The sequence below is a fragment of the Pararge aegeria genome, chromosome 7, assembly GCF_905163445.1.
Source record: "Pararge aegeria chromosome 7, ilParAegt1.1, whole genome shotgun sequence".
In the NCBI taxonomy this organism is placed as follows: domain Eukaryota; kingdom Metazoa; phylum Arthropoda; class Insecta; order Lepidoptera; family Nymphalidae; genus Pararge; species Pararge aegeria.
Genome location: NC_053186.1, coordinates 1604508 through 1624531, shown reverse-complemented (window position 1 = coordinate 1624531; position 20024 = coordinate 1604508). Strand labels below are relative to the sequence as shown.

The 20024-nt window shown below is 35.8% G+C and overlaps 1 protein-coding gene across 1 annotated transcript; it reads right to left on the bottom strand.

The window, feature by feature from the left end:
- Positions 1-2288: 2288 nt before the first annotated feature.
- Positions 2289-18481, bottom strand: LOC120625123 (macrophage mannose receptor 1-like). Its single transcript, XM_039892064.1, has 13 exons — positions 18386-18481; positions 16481-16586; positions 15072-15157; positions 13996-14141; positions 11871-12003; positions 10334-10460; positions 9398-9465; positions 7249-7369; positions 5115-5230; positions 4171-4362; positions 3728-3873; positions 3421-3550; positions 2289-2566 (listed from the first exon to the last, which is right to left on the bottom strand). The coding sequence occupies exons 1-13, from the start codon at positions 18465-18467 to the stop codon at positions 2508-2510; spliced, it is 1512 nt and encodes a 503-aa protein (XP_039747998.1). The 5' UTR covers positions 18468-18481; the 3' UTR covers positions 2289-2507.
- Between the last annotated feature and the right edge of the window lie 1543 nt (positions 18482-20024).

Here is a 20024-nt window from a genome sequence, read left to right as displayed (position 1 = left end):
GGCTATCCAACATCATATGAATTTTTCTTATCGGACCTATTTTTCTCTTAGTTCCTGAGATCATCGCGAACAAGAAAACAAACAAACAAACAAACTTTTCATCTTTATATATAGCATACTAGCATACTATATATGCATATTCTTAACTTTCTGAGGCTACCGATCCTTTCCTCTCTCTTTCCAACCCTGCAATTTGTTTCCAACAATCCATATCTTTACCTGCCATTTATTTTTTAGGCCCGATCCGAGAAGCAATTCCAAGTCAGATTCGATAAAGCATAAAAGTACTTACTTCTTTATAATATAATATACTAATAAGTATACTTACATGAACTCTATAGCATTAGAAAGTTAACTCTTTATCCCATATAATTAATTCAAGTAACAGTATGTTTTTGTGCATTGCGATTTATGTTTTCTATAAGCTTGTATCACGATGGAAACGTAAGAAATATTTCTCAATTTTACAGAAATAAATTAAGTTCACGGTAAAAAAAACTCGGCGCGGCAAAGCCTTCGCGCCTTTTTATCGCGGCAATTATTACCACTTTTACACAGTGTTTCGTACCGAAATCTTTTAAAAACGCAATGGAAACGCTTAAAAAAGCAATCCTACTCAACGTTATCACTGTAAAAGTAAAATAATCACAGAATAATTGTCCCGAAAATAAAAAAAGCGGCGCTGCTATAATATTGATTTGTGCGCCGCTATAGATAAACAGTATCACTCATGCGTACGGATTTATTATAGTTACAATTCACTGACACTGTTTTGTAGAGGAAAAGTTATTGCGCTTCGCATTATTCACGTAATTAATGCATTATTTTGTGCATTGAAAAACACAAAGCCAAACAAATGTCAAAATGGCGGCGATTCTTTCCTTAGTGAAGATTTTTTTCTTCAGATGGCGTTGCGGTACTGCGCATGCGTTTTAATTTTGCTCTGAAAAGTCGATAATGCACTGCAGTCTTGCAGTTTGCAGACTGCACGCTACACACGCTACATTTTTTTTTGATGTGGAGAAAATAAGTTTACTAATAACTATTTAAATATAAATGAAGGTTTAACCATCACATGAGCTTGAATCTCACTATTTTTGAAATGAATTATCGTAAAATAGTCATTGAAACGACTGGGTAAACTAATTAAATTATAATAAACCCAAGACGATATAAACACTAAGGCATAACAGGCATACCGTCTGTCTACGAGGCAAACCGAATTACAAGAACTGAATAAAATATAGTTCCGTTTCTTTTCTGCTTTATCTAAAAAGATTATTTATTTTTTCAAACCAACTTCAAAAAAAGACTATATTCTCGATTATATTTGATTGTATGATTTTTGAACTATTATTTCTTTCACATTTTTATGTGTTTCACTTACTACTTTGTCTTTGTATGTCAAAGTCAGTTGTAAATTGGTGCCAAAAAAAACTAATGTCAAATGTCAATATACAAACAAATACCGTTGGTGGTAGTTGTGTGCAGAAAAGTTTAAATTTACTTAGGTCTAAAAGTTAAAAATATTGTTTAGCGTTAAATTTTAAGTCAAATACTTCTCAAAAGATAAACTGCAAGGTGTTAAGTTTATAGTGCTCAAAATAAGAAATGTCGAGTGTGTCGGTAACTTCGTCTAAACGTGAGGTAATCTCTTACTAATATTTGAAGAATGATTGAAAGTCGCAGTTCGATATAATACTTATATTGGATTATCTGGTTGTTTATAAGAGACTCATAAAAGCGCCATTGCTTTCTGGCTAACCCCTGCATTCACTTAGTATGGTATACCCTCATTCCAGACCCTACCGTAGGTTTGTCTTGTCATTTTATGAACATGATCCCTGTAACATAGTATCATATACAGCTGCTGTACATAACGATAATGTTTTTTTCCATTCCAGAAAACAATATCAGACTTAAAACAAGAAATAGAAGCAATTGGTGCTCTAAATGCAAGCCTCCGAGTTTACTTGGGAAACCTGCGGACGATGAAAAAGGATATGCGTACGGTCAACGAGAATTGCAAACAGCTTGTAAAAGTCAATAGTCAATGGGTGGATACATTAAATTTTATGAAATGACATGATGCTTTGATTTTTATTTATATATTATTTAATTAGTATTTATTTTTATTTATATATCATTTCATTAGTATATACTTAATATAATTTCTGTTAAGTTAAAACATCTCACTTTGAACTGACATCCCCTATTCCAAGATATTTTATAAAAGAATTTTTAACAACTATTTCATCATCTTTCTGCTGATTTTACCATCCTTAAAATGAAATTACTAAATTCCTATGTATTTGAATTATTAAATAAACAGCATTTTATGAGTCCATTTCTATAGGGGCCTATGCAGTACAAAACTAAGTAGGCCTACAATAAGAAATGAAATAAACTGAACTACTGATAAATATAAATGATCAACAGTAGGTAAGCCAGACACTGTATATTCAAAGCACATTGAATTCCATTGAGATATGGTGCTACATTGTGTATCAAGAAGATTCATATCCCTCCGTATTATTTTCAACTGCCAGTTTTGTTGTAGATTTCTCTGTAACAAAATTTTCTGGTTAATCTCATCCTATTGGTGTCCCACTTCCAGGGAAATGCTTTCTCTCATAGAAAAGAGGGCACGCATACTACTGGAAAGCTAAATCTTTTAGCTATAGTGTGGTACTTGTATACTAATCTTGGTCAAAACCCACAAGAGTATTGAGAATGTTACAGCAGTGTCAAACTTATGAATCTGTAATTTGTTTGCACTATTTAGGCTCGTACTCTTTGCACAGCGTTTCTAAAATCAAAATCATAAGTACTTAATTTAAGACATGTGCCCGTTTTCCCTAACAACGCCTAAGTAACACTTAATAAAAGATTCTTATGCAAACATTTACCTTTCATCAATCATGTTCACTAATCACTAGGAAACTCGTATTAGGTACCTAATTGTTTATAGTTTTTGCAACAAGGTATGGTGTTTAGTTTTTGTATTATCAGATTTTTAATTATTTGTATGAATTTAGATTTAGTCAGTTTACGAGTCCCCTAAACTTAATCGATGTTGTAACTTTAGACGACGCCTAACATTACTAGACGTCAAATAAGTTTGTGAAACGTATTCATCGGATTAAGGCGATTCCTAGGTTTTGTGTAGACTATGGAGGGTAGAGGTACCTCTACCCTCCATAGTTTTGTGAAAAAGGGGCATAAAACAACAAGTGTTGTAGTCCGATTCAAACTTTACGTCGTCGCCCGTCGGAAGTTAGCAAAGGTTAAAGAAAGGTTAGATTTATCACATTACGTCTCTTCCGAATATTGAATTCCGCTCATCGGAACACACGAAGTACCTACGAAAAGTTGTAACATTTGAATTGGACGCGAGTGTCCGTAAATAAATGTAAGTACCTATCATACAAACGGAGTACTGCGGTGTGTCGCAGGGCAGTCCGTATATTAAGCCATTCAGATGATCCTGCCTATCCAGGTTGAGGCAGGAGCTGTCCATGGAGAACTCTTCGTCTAGCCACGGCGGCATCTATTGGTGAGAAGCGGAACTATAAACCCTGACAGACATCAAAATTTGTCTATGGCTTATAAAAATAGCCTGAATAGAACTTTGAATTTTACCAGTTTATTTTTTGATTAAATAATATTGCTACATTATATAGTTTTCTTGATGTCGATCGTTAGCTTATAACTTAACCATACTCACATACAATCCTATAGAAGTGTCACTGAAACTCTTAGGATCTGGTATTCTTTTACCATTTGCTGGATTATGCCAAAAGTATGTTATTTTGTCAGTAGGGATATCTTTTGTCATGTTCAGGCGACCAGAGATCCAAATGTGTTCGATTGCTGCAATTTTATACAAAAATCTTTAATATTTAAAATTGTAATGCACTAAATTTCTAGCCTGCAACCAAATTGGAGGTGGGTCCAGCTTTCATTGCCTATTTGAAGAGAGAGTAAGCCAGCATTGGTTGCTTATTAGGCTGAAGATGATTTAAAAATGAAGTAAAATATTGTAAGAATATTTTTCTTCTAACAAACCCCACAATATAAGATGGCTGGATTAAAATTGAAATGCACAATTCAGCAATAGATGGCGCTACAAAATCAAATCAAATTATTTTAAAAGAAATAAGTACTCACGTTGATCTTTATTTTCGCCCATCACCAAGAGAAGTTGTATAAGTACATCGCTATTGTCTATGATCGCGAGGGAACCGTTAAGTTTTTGACAGTTTTCAAAGGCGTGCTGCCAATAAAGGAGTTGTCGAACAAGCACGTAGTAATAGTTATCGTCGCTAGGTGTCGCTTGAGCAATTTGTAGAGTCGATAGCCCTGTGAGAGATTTTGTTTAAATTTATTGCAATTTATTTACACACGGCAGAAGTGTAACTTCTGAAAAGTAGCCTACGAGAGATTGAGATTGATGTAGAGTATCAGAACTATTAGGATTGTAAGGTTTATTATTTAGTTTCCATGGTAACTGGAAATGTTATAAAAATGCATAATGTTTTCTATCTCACTCTGTCCTATACATTAATGTATTTGTTTCTTTATCTAGATATTATTCGGTTTCCTTGGTAACTTAAATACGAAACAAAATGTGTAATGTATTCTATCTCATTCCCTCCCATACATGTGTCGTCTATAAATCTGTCGCTTTCTTGATCGTGAAGCTCGTTTCTAATTTCCCTACAATAATTATTATAACACAAACCAAATACAATATAACTCCGTAGTGCAGTGCGTGTGCGGTTTTTTTTTAACTTAAGTTTTTGGCATAGTTTTAAAATTAATTTATCAAGGAGATGAAAATATTGACACAAATAAAAATTCATCAACAATCAACACACTTAGCCTAAAACTTTCTAATACGCAGGCGCAAACACATGCATTAAACACATGTGTTCTATCTCATTCTCTCGCCGGCTGAATCCTACACATTTTTGTATTTGTGTCTCTCTTACCTGTCGTTTTTTCCGTTGCATCCAGTTTGAAATCGCAACAATTCTAAAGAAGTTTTACTTCAAAAATCAAAAGACAGTTCTAATTAAGTAAATTCTTATGTATCTATTAATATTATGTACCTTGATAGCATATGAACTGCATTTTCCTCTCACAACGAGCTTCCAAGAACACAGGCGCGAGGTTTTCATGTCTGTCAATTTGCAGGCAGCCATTTTGTTTAATTCCTGATCTGTCCCTTTAATAAACACAATTCTTTATTATCTTCCCAATTGATAAGACTGTTGAATTTTATTAAATTTCATGAAACCTGGAATTTGCTTTTTATTTCCTTTATTCATCCACAAGTTAGCATTTGGATGCAATCTCACCCGTTAGAAGTTTTATAATTGTAATCTATAAACCTTATGGTTTCTACACGGCACCGTACCCTAACGCTAAATCGTATAGCAGTTCGTTATTGCCAGTAGGCGCAGCCGAAGTCTGCCACCAGACCACACCAGAGAAAATGATGAAATTATTATTATTATCGATTTTCATATATAAGGCGCCCGGTATGAGAAAAATGTTAGGAGTAAAATCTACTAATGAATGACTTCGTTACGTTTTCGCTTTGCGACGTTGCATGCCCGGAAACCGTGATGTGCAAACATGCAACGTCGCTTTCGTATAATTAGCTTATTTTAAGTTACCAAGGAAACCGAATAATATCTAGATAAAGAAACAAACACATAAATGTATAGGACAGTCATAATATTTTTTTTTTACCTATTCTAGTTACCATGGAAACTAAATAATAAACATTACATTTATCCTAATAGTTCAGATACTCTACATCTACCTCAATCTCTCGTAGGCTACTTTTAAGAATTTACACTTCCGCCGTGTGTGAATAAATTGCACAGGATTTTTAATTTACCCTTTCATATGATAATCTTTATTCAGTTAAATAAACTCTTTTTGTGTATGTTTTGACAATCGTACTTAAGGAGTAAACTCCAGTCGTGCGTCGGAGCTGACACACACTTATTTTTATTCCACTACAAGTTAGCCCTTGACTGTGTGATGTGATGATGCAGTTTAACGGGCTAACGTGTTAGGGAGTATGGTAGTCATACCCCAAAACGGTTTCTACGCGACATTGCACCGGGAGACTAAATCGCTTAGCGGCACATGTTTGAAAAAAATTTGAAAAAGGCCCCCTGCCGGGAATCAACTCCGGGGCCACCTGCTTAAATTTACAGCGCTCACCGTTGCGCCAGGGAGGTCTTCAAAACTTGGCATTCGATAGGTCAAAGATATGCCCTGAGGTTTGTCCCGCGTAAATTGTGAGACGCAGTGTAATGTTGTACATAGTTTTCAACATATAGTAGTAAAGATATTGATAGACTAAGCTTGGCCAGCGAGAGGTTTCTTTAAATAATTAAATAGTTCAAACAAACTAAAAAAACATGCTTGGTATAAAAAACTAAACTAATTTCTTTCTTTTAGTTTATTCATAATAGCGATTTTTTTTTTAGTTTTTCTTGATCTATTATTGTTATTAGAGCAAAATTAATCGGTAACCCATCCACCATTAAAGAGATAAAATATAGATGAAATATTTTTTTTTCAGTGTGCCCGTCTCTCGAAATGCAAGTTCTAATTATTATTTAAAACAGGCCATTAAAAAGTAACAGCTAACGCCCTCTACCATCTAGTAGCTTAATGTTTTCTGTGGAATTTGTTAGGTACACGAACGCCATAGGTTTTTTACATTTGGGTCTAGATGGCGCTGTAGTAATTAGTAAAAAATCTTATTTTTTATAGTGAAAATTGGAATAATCTTTTCAGATGAGTGTATTGTCATCGGTCCTCGATATGTCTACAAAGTTTGAAAGAAATCTGACCGTTTAAAGTGGGTCAAAATCGCGCCCAAAGAAGTCGGTTACAAACAAACATGAAAACATATAGGTGAAGCTAATAAAAAGCGTGTAAAAACGAAACTTATTTAGTAGCATTTCGACGGCCTAATCGCGCAGTCGGCAGCGATCCTGTTTCTGAGTCCAAGGCCGTGGTTTAGATTCGCACAGCTGGAAAATGTCTGATGAATAATAATGTTTTTTTAGTGTCTCAGTGTTTATCTGTATATTATAAGTATTTGTGTATACTATTCATTAAAATATTCATCGGTCATCTTAGTACCCATAACACAAGCTACGCTTACTTTGGGGGTAGATGGCGATGTGTGTATTGTCGTCATTTTTATTTATTTACCTCATAGGTGGCCACGCCCGCACATCGGCAAATGGTGAAGCACCGAAGATACTCAACCCGGTATCTGCCCACGTCCATTGACCGAGGGACCCGCGAGCTCCTATCCACGCACTTTCAATACCTAAAACAAGATCATCATTTTCATCACCATTTTCATCACCATTTTCATCACCATTTTCATCATCATTTTCATCATCATTTTCATCACCATTTTATCATCATTTTCATCATCATTTTCATCATCATTTTCATGATCATTTTCATCATCATTATCATTGTCATCAGCGCCCTGATCATTCACATCAGTGTCACAAACACAGTGACAAAAACAAAGCCTTCTCATTTGTATTAAGATCCAATTGAATTCATTACATCAACCCGTTATCGGCCCACTACAGAGCACGGGTCTCCTCCTACAATGAGAAGGGGTTAAGGCGGTAGTCCACCACGCTGGCCCAGTGCGGAATGGTGGACTTCACACACCTTCGAGAACATTATGTAGAACTCTCAGGCATGCAGGTTTTCACACAATGTTTTTCATTCACCGTTGAAGCAAGTGATTAGCACATAACTTAGAAAAGTTAGAGGATCGAGAAATTCTTAGTTTCTTAGAGAAGTTCTGGGAGGGTCTGGGATTCGAACTCGGCCCCCCGAAAGTCAATTGGAGCCTCTACCCAATGCACTATCACCGCTTCACCGGTGTGGTTTATATTGATGGATAATTATCATTAATTAGATGTACTATTCACGTTAAGTACGAGTACCATTGAAAACTTTGATTTCACAACTCTAAGTTCACAACTTTTTCTCCCGGATCAATACTTGTTACAAATGAACTGCACAAAGTGGCATCAATAATACGCGGTGGCAACTAAACAATCTGCTGTGATGGGATTTCTAAATAAAAGAAATTCACACACTCGTGTTACTGTTGAAATGTGATTTCAAAGTCAAAGTCAAATATTTGTTTATTCAAATAGGCACATAGATGGCACTTTTGATGCGTTATTATATACAAAATGTGTACATAGCAGTGAGTAGTGATGGCGATAAGTACAATCGTAAACTTAAAACTAAAGCTACGAGGGTTCCAATCGCGCCCTGGTCTAAGAAGAAGCCCACAACAAACTTAGCCGGGTGTTCTTTTTGTTATCACCATCTCACATTGTCATTAGGAAATATTTAAGAAGCAACCTGGTTAGAGCAATTGTTTACACCCAAACTTTTTTATCGTTTACGTAATCCTTTATACTATAATAGGACTTTTCTATAAGCTTTCGCTTAATACAAACTTTGAACTTCTTTAGTGACATCCCCAAGATATCAACCGGTAATTTATTGTAAAATTGTATACAATTTCCTTTAAATGAATTGCTTATTTTGTGTAGTCTAGTGTACTGCACTGCAAGTTTATTTTTGCTTCTAACGTTCAAATTATTGCAGTCACATTTTCTTTTAAATTTTGATATATTTTTGTGAACATACATTAAATTTTCAAATATGTATTGGCTATAGAGTGTCATTATTTTAACATCTTTAAATTTATCTTTCAATGACTCTCTTGGATCCATTTTATAGATCGCACGAACAGCCTTCTTCTGCAGCACGAAAATAGTGCCAATATCAGCAGCATTACCCCATAGTAAAATTCCATATGACATAATGCTGTGAAAGTAACTAAAATAGACTAGCCTAGCAGTTCAGGTCTGGGGGCACTACTATTCTATTTCATTTGACTAGCAGAGTAAGTAAAATAAATTAAAAGTCAAAAAACTAAAAAACACGATTGGTATAAAAACCGCACAAAATTTTACCTTTAGTTTAGTTTATTTATAAAAGCGTGATTTTTAAACTATTATTTTTATAAGGTAGATTAAAATTATTTGGTAACCCATTCGCCATCAAATTTGTTAATATTAGAGAAATCGGCTATAGATAATTGTTGGAAATGAAAATTAACGTAATTCCTGCCTTATAGAATATATATAAATTAACATGGTTTTATGTTGCAATTGAAAAATGAAATAATCTTATAAAATTCAAACTTCGATATATATAAACCAGACCTTATGAAAAGTGTCAGAATAAAGTTCAAAAATGACCTATCTATATACAATCAGGTATCGTGACAGACGCAGGTAGTACTTACTTGGTCTTGACTTCAACATCGTTAATCCTAATTTCCTCAGGCATTTCATTGTCGCTATGTTGGCCAACCTGTAAAATTTTGAACTGAATGTACCCATTCTTTATTCATTAATATATTATTATCAATTAATTTGTATTTAGTTACAACTTACAAGTATTGTTTGATAGTTGTCGTTGTGAATAGTTAGACGACTTATATTTATTGTTAATATTAGTATTACTTACAACTTAAAGTCTGTTTTTCAACAAAGAAACTAACTAGATAAAACAAAAATATTGTTTCATGATGATGATGATGATATCTTTATATATATTGTTTTTCAATAAAGAAACTAACTAGATAAAACAAAAATATTGTTTCATGATGATGATGATGATATCTTTATATATATTGTTTTTCAATAAAGAAACTAACTAGATAAAACAAAAATATTGTTTCATGATGATGATGATGATATCTTTATATATATTGTTTTTCAATAAAGAAACTAACTAGATAAAACAAAAATATTGTTTCATGATGATGATGATGATATCTTTATATATATTGTTTTTCAATAAAGAAACTAACTAGATAAAACAAAAATATTGTTTCATGATGATGATGATGATATCTTTATATATATATATATTTCTTGTGTGCGTCTGTATGTCACTGAACTCTTCCTAGACGGCTGGACCGATTTGAATGAATTTGTCGGTATAAGTTTGGGTGGCACCTGGCTTCCTGAGGATGCTCCGGTTTCGGAGCGAAAGTTGCGTAGAGAATACATTGCCGAAGATCTGTTTAGTGTGGAGTATAAGAATTGGAGAAATTAAAAATTACTCCATACAGATTCTCCTGCTTTTCGCGGAGTAGGTACAGCAAATAAAGCTTAACTTTCATAATATATCATGGATTTCCGCAAAGTAAAGCCTGCTTCTATCCAATACTTACGCCATCTTCCTGAGCACACAGTACGCTGCCGCCTGATGCCAGTCCAGCCTTCCATCGTACACGTGGTACAGTCCAGTGCGACACCGAACCGTCTTCAGTTTCTGTACCCTAACTTCTACGCGAGCCTCTGTTGCGGAACGTAAAGAAAAACTCATCATTATCAATATAACCGATGCACGTCTATGAACCATCTTCTCCAGTATTAAGAAAAAAGGTAAGATTTTTCATATTAGTAGTATTTAGTACAAGTAATAGTAAAAAATCCTTGACTTAAAGAAAGGTACACCCTCGGTTGCCTGTAAGAGATCGCTATGTAGCGATGAGGCCGCCTAATTCTTAACATCGTGTAAACAATTTTTTTCTTGTATTTATGTGGTGTACAATGAAAAATTCATTCATTCATACATTTCGGCAAGTTATATAATATTTGATTGACATAATGTTTTTTTTTAGCCTGAAATGATGTTATGGTAATTCCATTTCGAATCGGAAAAATCCACACTAAAAATCTAATACTAATACATAAAGCTGAAGAGTTTGTTTGTTTACGTGAACGCGATGATCTCAGGAACTGGTCAGATTTGAAAAATTATTTCAGTGTTGGATAGCTCATTTATCGAGGAAGGCCATATATAATCACGCTAAGACCAATAAGAGCATAGCACCAATGGAGAATGTTTTAAAATCGAGGTTTTTTTTGCTGACTGATATTATTATAAATATATTGTATTATAAATATACAGTAACCATACCAGCGGCGTGCACTCCATACATGCACAAAATCACTGCATACCCTAAAATTGAAATATAGCTCGCATAGGAGGAGGATTTTTTCTTTTTTATGTATTTTTCCTGTTGTATGCATACCCTGGTAAGAAACTCAGTGCACGCAACTGAACCATACCTATTTCTTTAAACTTCTCACGGAGGGATTCGCGTGATTTAAGTTTATATATTGATCGTACAGCTCTTTTCTGCAATATAAATATAGTTTCGATATCAGCAGCTTTACCCCATAACAAGATCCCGTAGGACATAACAATATGGAAGTACGCAAAATAAACAAGAGCTATTTCAACGTCAGTAATCTGTAATTTTTTTCTGACTGCGTATGCAGCCGATCTTAGTTTACCCGCTAGTGTATCTATATGGAGTCCGAGACAGCATATTTTGTCTGTCTTTTAAGGTTGACTTATACGCGGACGAAAAGAAGAAATTGTGTTTTATTCAATTATTATTATTAGGAATAAAACAGGAAGATCGCATAAAATTTAAAAATTCTCCTTCTACACAAATTAAATGAATTTTTTTAGGGTAGGCAGTGCATTTGTGCATATATGAGGTGTACGTTACTGAGCCACTGTGAAATTGCTTAAATTAAAAAACTCCCATAACTCCCGAATGTTAGAGGTGCATGCCGGGGATCGAACCCGGTCCAATGAAAAGGAGGCCCAAGCCTTAACCATCGCCCGCCGCTATGCCCAGGACTTTAAGAACTGGCTGAGGATAGTAAACTTTAAAAGCTCTGCAATCGTACCTCTTTCACAAACAAACGGCCTCTCCAAATGGCAGGGCAGGTCCAGGAACACGGGCTTATCGTGCTGAACCCTCTCCAGCGCCACGCAGTCTGCACCACCTTCGGGCACCGGCACGTGGGTGCGGTTCAGCCACTGGACAATGTTCAAGCTTGTACGGGAGCTGGGGTGGTTTGCTCAAGCGTAGCAATAGAGAGATCTTCCTCCGAGCTGGTATTTTTTTATGTTTATAGACGAGCGCTTGACTGCAATCTTATCTGAATCGGTTAGTTATGATAATAAATAAATAAATATACTATGACAATACACACATCGCCACCTAGCCCCAAAGTAAGCGTAGCTTGCGTTATGGGTACTAAGATGACTGATGAATATTTTTATGAATTATATATAGATAAATACTTAGAAAATACATATAAACACCCAGACACTGAAAAACACTTATGCTCATCACACAAACATTTTCCAGTTGTGGGAATCGAACCCACGGCCACGGACTCAGAAAGCAGGGTCGCTGCCCACTGCGCCATTCGGCCGCCAATAATGATGCATGATGCAGCCTAAGGTGGAGCGCGCTTGCTTAGAAGATGCCTATTCACTCTTGATTTGAAGGTACTCATATTGTAGGCACTGGGGAAAATGGAAGCTGGAAGAGCATTCCAGATCCTAGCGGTGCGGATCAGAAACGAATAATAAAGCGCTTAGTACGCGTCCATGGTATATCAACCACGTAGGGATGCGATCCTTACGGTGCCTCGCGGTTCGATGGTAAAAAGGTGCGACGATGCTGCAAACTCTTAAGTTTTTTATTGCCTAGGTCACCGATGAGCCTTCAAGATAATGCTGAGCTGATAATATCTTCCTTATTTGCGATAACTTCGATAGCGTGATGTAGAATCTTGTGGCATAGTTTTGGTAACGTGGATGACGCCGTATGCTAAATGCTCATTTCCGTGTCCATAATTTGCAATCCTTAAATATTGCAAACCCTTATTGTACCCCTTTAGGGGTTGTTTTTCGAAAAACCAGTACTTACTTGAACTGAATCTGAAGAAGTAAATAAATAAATAATAAATAAATAATAAATAAATATACTATACGACTCACATCGCCATCTAGCCCCTATGTGTTATGGGTAGGTACTAAGATGACTGATGCGTACTTTAATGAATAATGTATATAAATACTTGTAATATACATATAGATAAATAGATGGATAAATTCTTTATTGCACACAATTAAGCGATAAAGATAATATTGGAAACAGTAAAAGAACAAAAATAAAAATGCGCAAAGGCGTTCTTATCGCTAAAGCGATCTTCTTTAAATAACACTTAATGAAAGCAGAAAACAAATGATTATGGATAATGAAAAACGGATAATAAAAAAATAATGAAACGGGATAGTGCAATATTTTATAAATAAATCGTAACATAAACTACAACAACGACACATAGCAAAATGTTAATGACACGTTTCAGAATGCTGTTGGGCTTACCCCGTTATTGTAGTGCATCAGAAATGTTCGCGATGGCTCATACTGATGACTTTTATGACATCAGAAGAAATCGAATAGCATCCTTGTTGAAAAGAACGCGGGTAAGCAGTAACGGCATTCTGAAAGCACTAATAGATCGATACGACTCTCCAATTTACAAGTTGTATATTGAACTCCACGTAGGGCTGCCTGGACGCACAAATTTTAATTTGCAACTTTTTTTTTATTTATATTGCATATTAATATTTAATGTAAGTTTTTTATTTTTTATTTAGTTTAGTTTTTAATTATTCTATTTATGTTATAGTGTAGTGCGGGGTCATAGATACCAAATAAATAAATAACAATAACACATTAGCTCTTACAAATATAAATAATATAAAAATAAATAAACACCCGGACACTGAAAAACACTCATGTTCATTACACATACATTTTCCAGTTGTTGTTATCGAACCTACGGCCTTGGACTCGGAAAGCAGGGTCGCTGCCAACTGCGACAACTGCAATCGGCCGTCGAAACGTCGAACTTGGCCCCTCAAAATTGAAGCTAATGTCCTAACCACTGGGCTATCACCGCTCTTAAAGATATCAAATAAATACAAGTAGTAAAGAATGGAAAAAGTTACCATGGGATAGTGTCTTCCAGCGTCATCCAGCTCATTGGGCAGCACATCGGCCGCTGTTCTCCGGAGCTCCACCCCCTGGCCCCAGCGGTACCCTTCTGGATCATCCCCCGATTGCCGTCTGGCACCTACCCACACTGACTCTATAGCTGGAACAATAATTATACTCGTCTTGCCGCTCAGTGTCTCGTCCCGATTTCCTTTAATATTAATGATTGACGGACCAAGCGTATGACCCACCTGGTGGAAAGTGGAGTCTTAGAGCTTTTTAAGACTGAGCCCGTCTGGGGAAGTACAACCACCATCGGTTGAGAAGGGCGCGGTCGGCGGTGTTGGTACACAAAACAGGTAATAACCTTTTTTTTTCCACTACAAGCTAGCCCTTGACTGCAATCTCACCGGATAGTAAGTGTTGATTCAGTCTAAGATGGTAGCGGGCTAACCTGTTAGAGAGTTTCTGCGCGACATCGCACCGGAACAATAAATCGCTTAGCTCGTCTTTATTGGTAGGGCGGTAACTGGCCACGGCCAAAGCCTCCCACCAGACGAAACTATAGATAGATCTAAATATAAAAAATAACAAATTTTGTTCTAAGCTAAAACCCCAAGTATTAAGTACACAACTTGGAATTAAATTAAACTAAAAGTAAAAATAAAATAAAATAAATACTTGATTTAGCTATAAAATATTTATCTTTTTGTTAAAAATTTCGATATAACGATTACTTGATACTAAATCATTATAAAGCCGGCACATGCAAATTTGCAGGCGGATTGTAAAACGAAGTATTGTTCTCGTAGACAAAGGCCGCGAGTATTTATAGTAATGAGCGAGAGTAAGACGGAAGAATCAATTTCGATAATTAAAAGTACAGAGGCTCAACAATTTTATTTAAGCTTGTTAAGAGTATAAGGATTGAAGAAATTATAAATTACACCATACAGATGCTGCTTTTCGCGGAGTATGGCAAATTAAGCTTAATTTTCATAATAAGTAAATCATGGATTTCCGCAAAGTAACGCCTGCTTCTTTCCAATAGCTTGATACTCGTACTTGTAAAATATTCTATTCTACTCACAAAATTGTAGTTCTGACAGTGCTTCAGCCAGAAATTCAGCCTTATCTCGTGTATCCAAGGTCGCTAGCGACCCGTTATGGTGTCCTCTGAAACATATACGCAAGATACCATTGGGTGCGCGGACTCAAAATTTCTTGGTTATGATATGCCCACTTCAAGACCCGGGTCGCATCTCTGCACGGCTAGCATGGGCAGGAGACAATTATATCCCTGGGGAAAGGATAAAAATGTATCTTCTCCCACAGCTTTATCAACTTTCAGAGCACGAGTGAAAATAATATCGAAATAATACCTATATGTGTAACGGTAGCCCGGATTTTTTTACAAAAGAGTACCTTGTAATCCGACCACAATAGTGATGGTGCGTACAAGTTGTAACTTGTTCAATCATGCTTAGCGAATACGTATTCAATAATAAATAATAGACCATCGGTCACGGATTACAGGGGGCGCCGGATTAGACAGGGGCCGGACTACCAGGGGTCCACTGTATTAATAAACGGGAGTAAACTTCTTGTATTCCACGTCCCAGTGATGAAGCAGGTGGTCACGTCAATTATATCTCCTGACAAGGGATTCCCCACGATGTTTTCTTTCACCGTTAAAGCATATTTCATTGTAGGAGTTTTGAGAAACGCATATAATCTGAAAAGTTTAATGTGCGTCTCGGAAATCAAACTCGGCCCCACTGAAAGGAATTGTTTTTAGTTTGACATGCATACGAGTATGTTGTGTGTGTGTGTGTGTGAGCGCGCGTGTGCGTGTGCGTGTGTGTGTGTGGTCTCTATGTAATACTTCCGTAGATGCCGTGTTACAACAATTAGTCAACGGTCATTGGAAACCATTAGGTTATTTTTCGCGTAAACTCTCTGGCACACAAATAAGGTATAGTACTTATGATCGCGAATTATTGGCTTATATACGTTCACACTTGATTATTTAGAAACTTAAAAAGTAGGATACAAAAGGCGGCCTTACCGCTTAGTAGCGATCTCTTCCAGGCAACCATAGGATTATGAGAACCAAGAGAAACAGATTGGTAGGGCAATTAAAAAAAAAAAAATTGTGATGTGTATTTATTATTACATACACACTTACGAACAATAAGTGTAATACTTGTCCTAAACACTAATACTTATCCAGATTAAAGACATGAAATAATAATAATATTAAATATAAAAAAATAATAAACTAATATATACTATAACATGCGATACATACTTAAATATGAGTAAGAATAAATCACCTAATGTCGTCTTTATTGCTAAAGATAATGGGCTTTAACAGAATGTTTGAACATGTCAACCACATTTGAGAACATTATGGAGAACTCTTAGGCATGCAAGGTGAAGGAAATGTCGTCACGATGTTTTCCTTCACCGGTAAAGCTTGAGAATGGGTAAACATACCGGCATAGTATCTTGGCGTTTTCCCAAGTGACTGGCAGGTTCTGTATCAGATACTCCTGGTCGTTGAAGATGTAGGCTTCCCAGCGTTCTGATGATATACGGGGTACTGGAATGGAAATCAACAATCGATACACACGGATGCACTAAGAGTTTCTCAGCTGAGGATGGAGAGGGCTATGCTCAAGAATATCTTTCTCTTTTTTTTTATCCCACTACATGCTATGATGATGATGAAAAATATAGAAAACAAGTTTTATTACGAAGAAGTTTTGACGACCTCCATGGCGCAACGGTGAGCGCTGTGAATTTAAGTAGGAGGTTCCATTCCTGGCAATTGGCAGTTTGGGAATTCAAAATTTCTGAATTTTCTGTGCTCTGGTCTGGTTCGGCAGGCTGTGGGAATTCGCGCACAAATGGCACAAGAGGCGGAGCAGCATGGAGCGCTGAAATTGGGTTTCGCTAATCGGGCAGCGTCGGTCCGCGGCGGAGCGCGGTAAGTCCGTATAGTATTGTCCAGCCCCAGAATGGGGAGAATGGCAAATGGGGACAAGGACTAGAGAAAAGAACTTGTAGGGAGTCAAACAGGTGACCCGGGAACACGCCACGAGCAAGTACCGGGCACCCTCCCGCAGTTTCGGCCCATATAACCGCGAGGTTGGTGGGGCCATACGTATCACGTTACATCGATGGTGGTGGGTTGCTCTGGTCTGGTTTTAAAGGGATATAGATATATTAGACTTTAAGGAGGAAGTTAAACAAATGATTAAGAGCTTACAGATGGACTTGGATGAAAAACTTGACATAATAAGGCAAGACACAACTGAAAGTAACAAAAAGATTCTCTCTGAAATAATGGAGCGTCTTTCAGTAGCTGAAAAACTTAACAAAACATGTACAGAAGTTATGAAGAAATTAGATGAAAGAGTCACGAAACTTGAAGATGGACAGAATACCACCATCCAGCGTGGTAATAGTAAGCAGTTACCACCCTACCGACAAAGACGTACCGCGAAGCGATTTAGTGTTCCGGTGCGATTTCGGGTAGAAACCGTGCCCTGGAGTGGGCCGGCAATAGATTGATATGATGATGATGATGAGGCGATGGCGACAATTCTGTTGTAAGATTTTATATAAAATACAAATGTCTAAACTTAACTAAATGAACTAAATGTGAGAATTTTCGTCTGTCTGGATTAGCATAGCTCCCAAAAGTATGAACCGGTTTAAATAAAATTTTAAATTTTTCGTCAGCAGATCATTTCTTTCTAGGGTTCCGTAAACCTTTTGTTAAGACCCTAGTACTCTTAGTCCCTATTATGGTCCCACTTAGGAGTCCGCTGTCCTGTCGGTCCGTCTGTCACCAGGCTGTGTCTTACGAACCGTTTTAGTCGGACAGTTAATAGATGATGTATTTCTGTTGCCGCTATAACAACAAATACAAAAAAAACTGAATAAAATAAATATTTAAAGGGGCTCATACAACAGACATAATTTTATGCTGTTTTTATAAATAACTAGTTGTACCCTGCCACGCTTCGCTGTGGCATATTTTTATGGAATGGGTTAGAACTGAGAAACAAAACAAAGAATACATTACATATTTAAAGTTTAATTTTGCAATATTTGTGGATATACAATATTTTTTGTTTTTCCAGTCTGCGTAGATATAAAGACTCGCGGATATGTGACTGATGCAAAAAATAGATAAAAACAATCCTTGATGCGGATATTCTATCATGCTAAAATTCGGTGCAGAACTTTTTGAGTTTTTGAAGCGTACACAAACCAACATAACATTTTTATATATATAGATGGTACGGAACCCTATGCGCAAGTTCGACCCGCACTTGGCCAATCTTTTCTAGCTTACGTATTAGGATACTCTTCCATATTTCTGTAAATTACCTCTATACTGTTCATTGAAACTGCCTCCACAGTAATAGGATGTTGAAATAAACACAAAGTTTAACAAAACTAGAAAAATCATCACGTCTTTACTATACACAGATTTTTTTATAACTGAAGACAGTTAACATTTATCCATCGCTTTAATAGTACTGCAAAAATATCGATAAATAGTTATACCCGACAAAGCGATTAGATTTTCAGGGTTCCTCATTCACAAGTCATGAAAGATGTCAAAAAATACACTTAGCCTTATTGCTGAACTTTGCCACATGAAAATCTTTACTTATATTATGATTTAGTTTTTGATTATGACTGTTTTTAATTATTCTGTTATATAATAGTGTAGATGGGTCATAGTTACCAAATAAAGATTTATTATTATTATTATTATAAATGCGAAATTGTTTGTTTATTTGTTGGTCCTTCCTTTACGCACTAATTATAAATAAATAAATATACTACGACAAAATATACATCGCTCTCTAGCCCCAAAGTAAGAGTAGCTTGTGTTATAGGTACTAAGATAGCTGATGAATAATTTATTTATTAATTTATTTATTTAATTTTTATGAATATAATACACATAAATACTTATAATAATATACAGATACACACTCCGACGCTGATAAAAAGGCTATGCTCATCACACAAAGATTTTTCTAGTTATGGGAATCGAACCCACGGCCTTGGAATCAGAAAACAGGGTATCTGCCTACTGCGCTAACCGGCTGTTATAAATAAGTAACCTGAACTATATAAGTAACTGAACTAGATTTTTGGCATACAGTTAGTTTAAAGGACGAAGAGTAAATACGTTTGATGCTAAGAAAAAGCCGTAATAAACGAAGAAGAAGAAATAAAAATGTTTAATAGAGATTTATACTTAACACATAAATTAATCTTTTTTGCCATATTCACATAATTTTGAACAGTAAACACACATGCTCTGTTTTAAAAAAAAACGGCAATAACAAATACAAATTATAAAGTAATAAATGCCCACCTCTAGGCTACATAGGTAATGTGTGTCAGATTTCATTAAAATAAGTGTAATGGTGCAGTCCAAAGAATTTCGCATTCTTATTATTAGTCGGTATAAGTAGTTTTTTTTTATAAAATCGATTACTGCACCATTAATCCCAAATGAAGCTATTGTATTGAAAGACAATTATCGATAAACTCGATAGTCAATCACTAATGAGCTGACAAAACAAAATGGCTGATGTTATAATAATAACGCTGCGTCAGAACTCACAGGTGTCATATCCACCTATTGCATTATCCATTATTCTAAATGCATTGTAGTTTTAATATTTTCATAACATTCATGAGGTTTAAGACCAAGGGAAAAGTTTTCTATTGACCGTACAACGCGGTCTCGGAGTTGACAGATATTTTTGAAGTTATACTTCTTTTGGAGCATTAGGGAAAAATGGTGAGAGTAAATTTTTACGATGCGCGCCCACACCGTCACAAAAGACCGACACCATGAAGTTGCCTATAGTCTACATTTTAGTTTCTCTAAAAAACATTTCATATTGTTAGTGTAGTTTTTTCTACAAACGTAGAATAAGGCGAAAGAGAAAATTTTTGAAAAAAAAATTATCTTGCTACGCCAAAGTAGTATAACTTGTAA

Excerpts from the sequence above, each read along its gene's own strand:
- LOC120625123 (XM_039892064.1), bottom strand. The coding sequence starts at position 18,467 with ATGATTTTTCTAGTTTTGTTAAACTTTGTGTTTATTTCAACATCCTAT. Across the intron at positions 9,466-10,333 it reads TGTGTGCTCAGGAAGATGGC|GTTGGCCAACATAGCGACAA; the intron begins GTAAGTATTGGA and ends AAAATTTTACAG. Across the intron at positions 2,567-3,420 it reads GTACTCCGTTTGTATGATAG|AGAAATCTACAACAAAACTG; the intron begins GTACTTACATTT and ends ATTTTGTTACAG.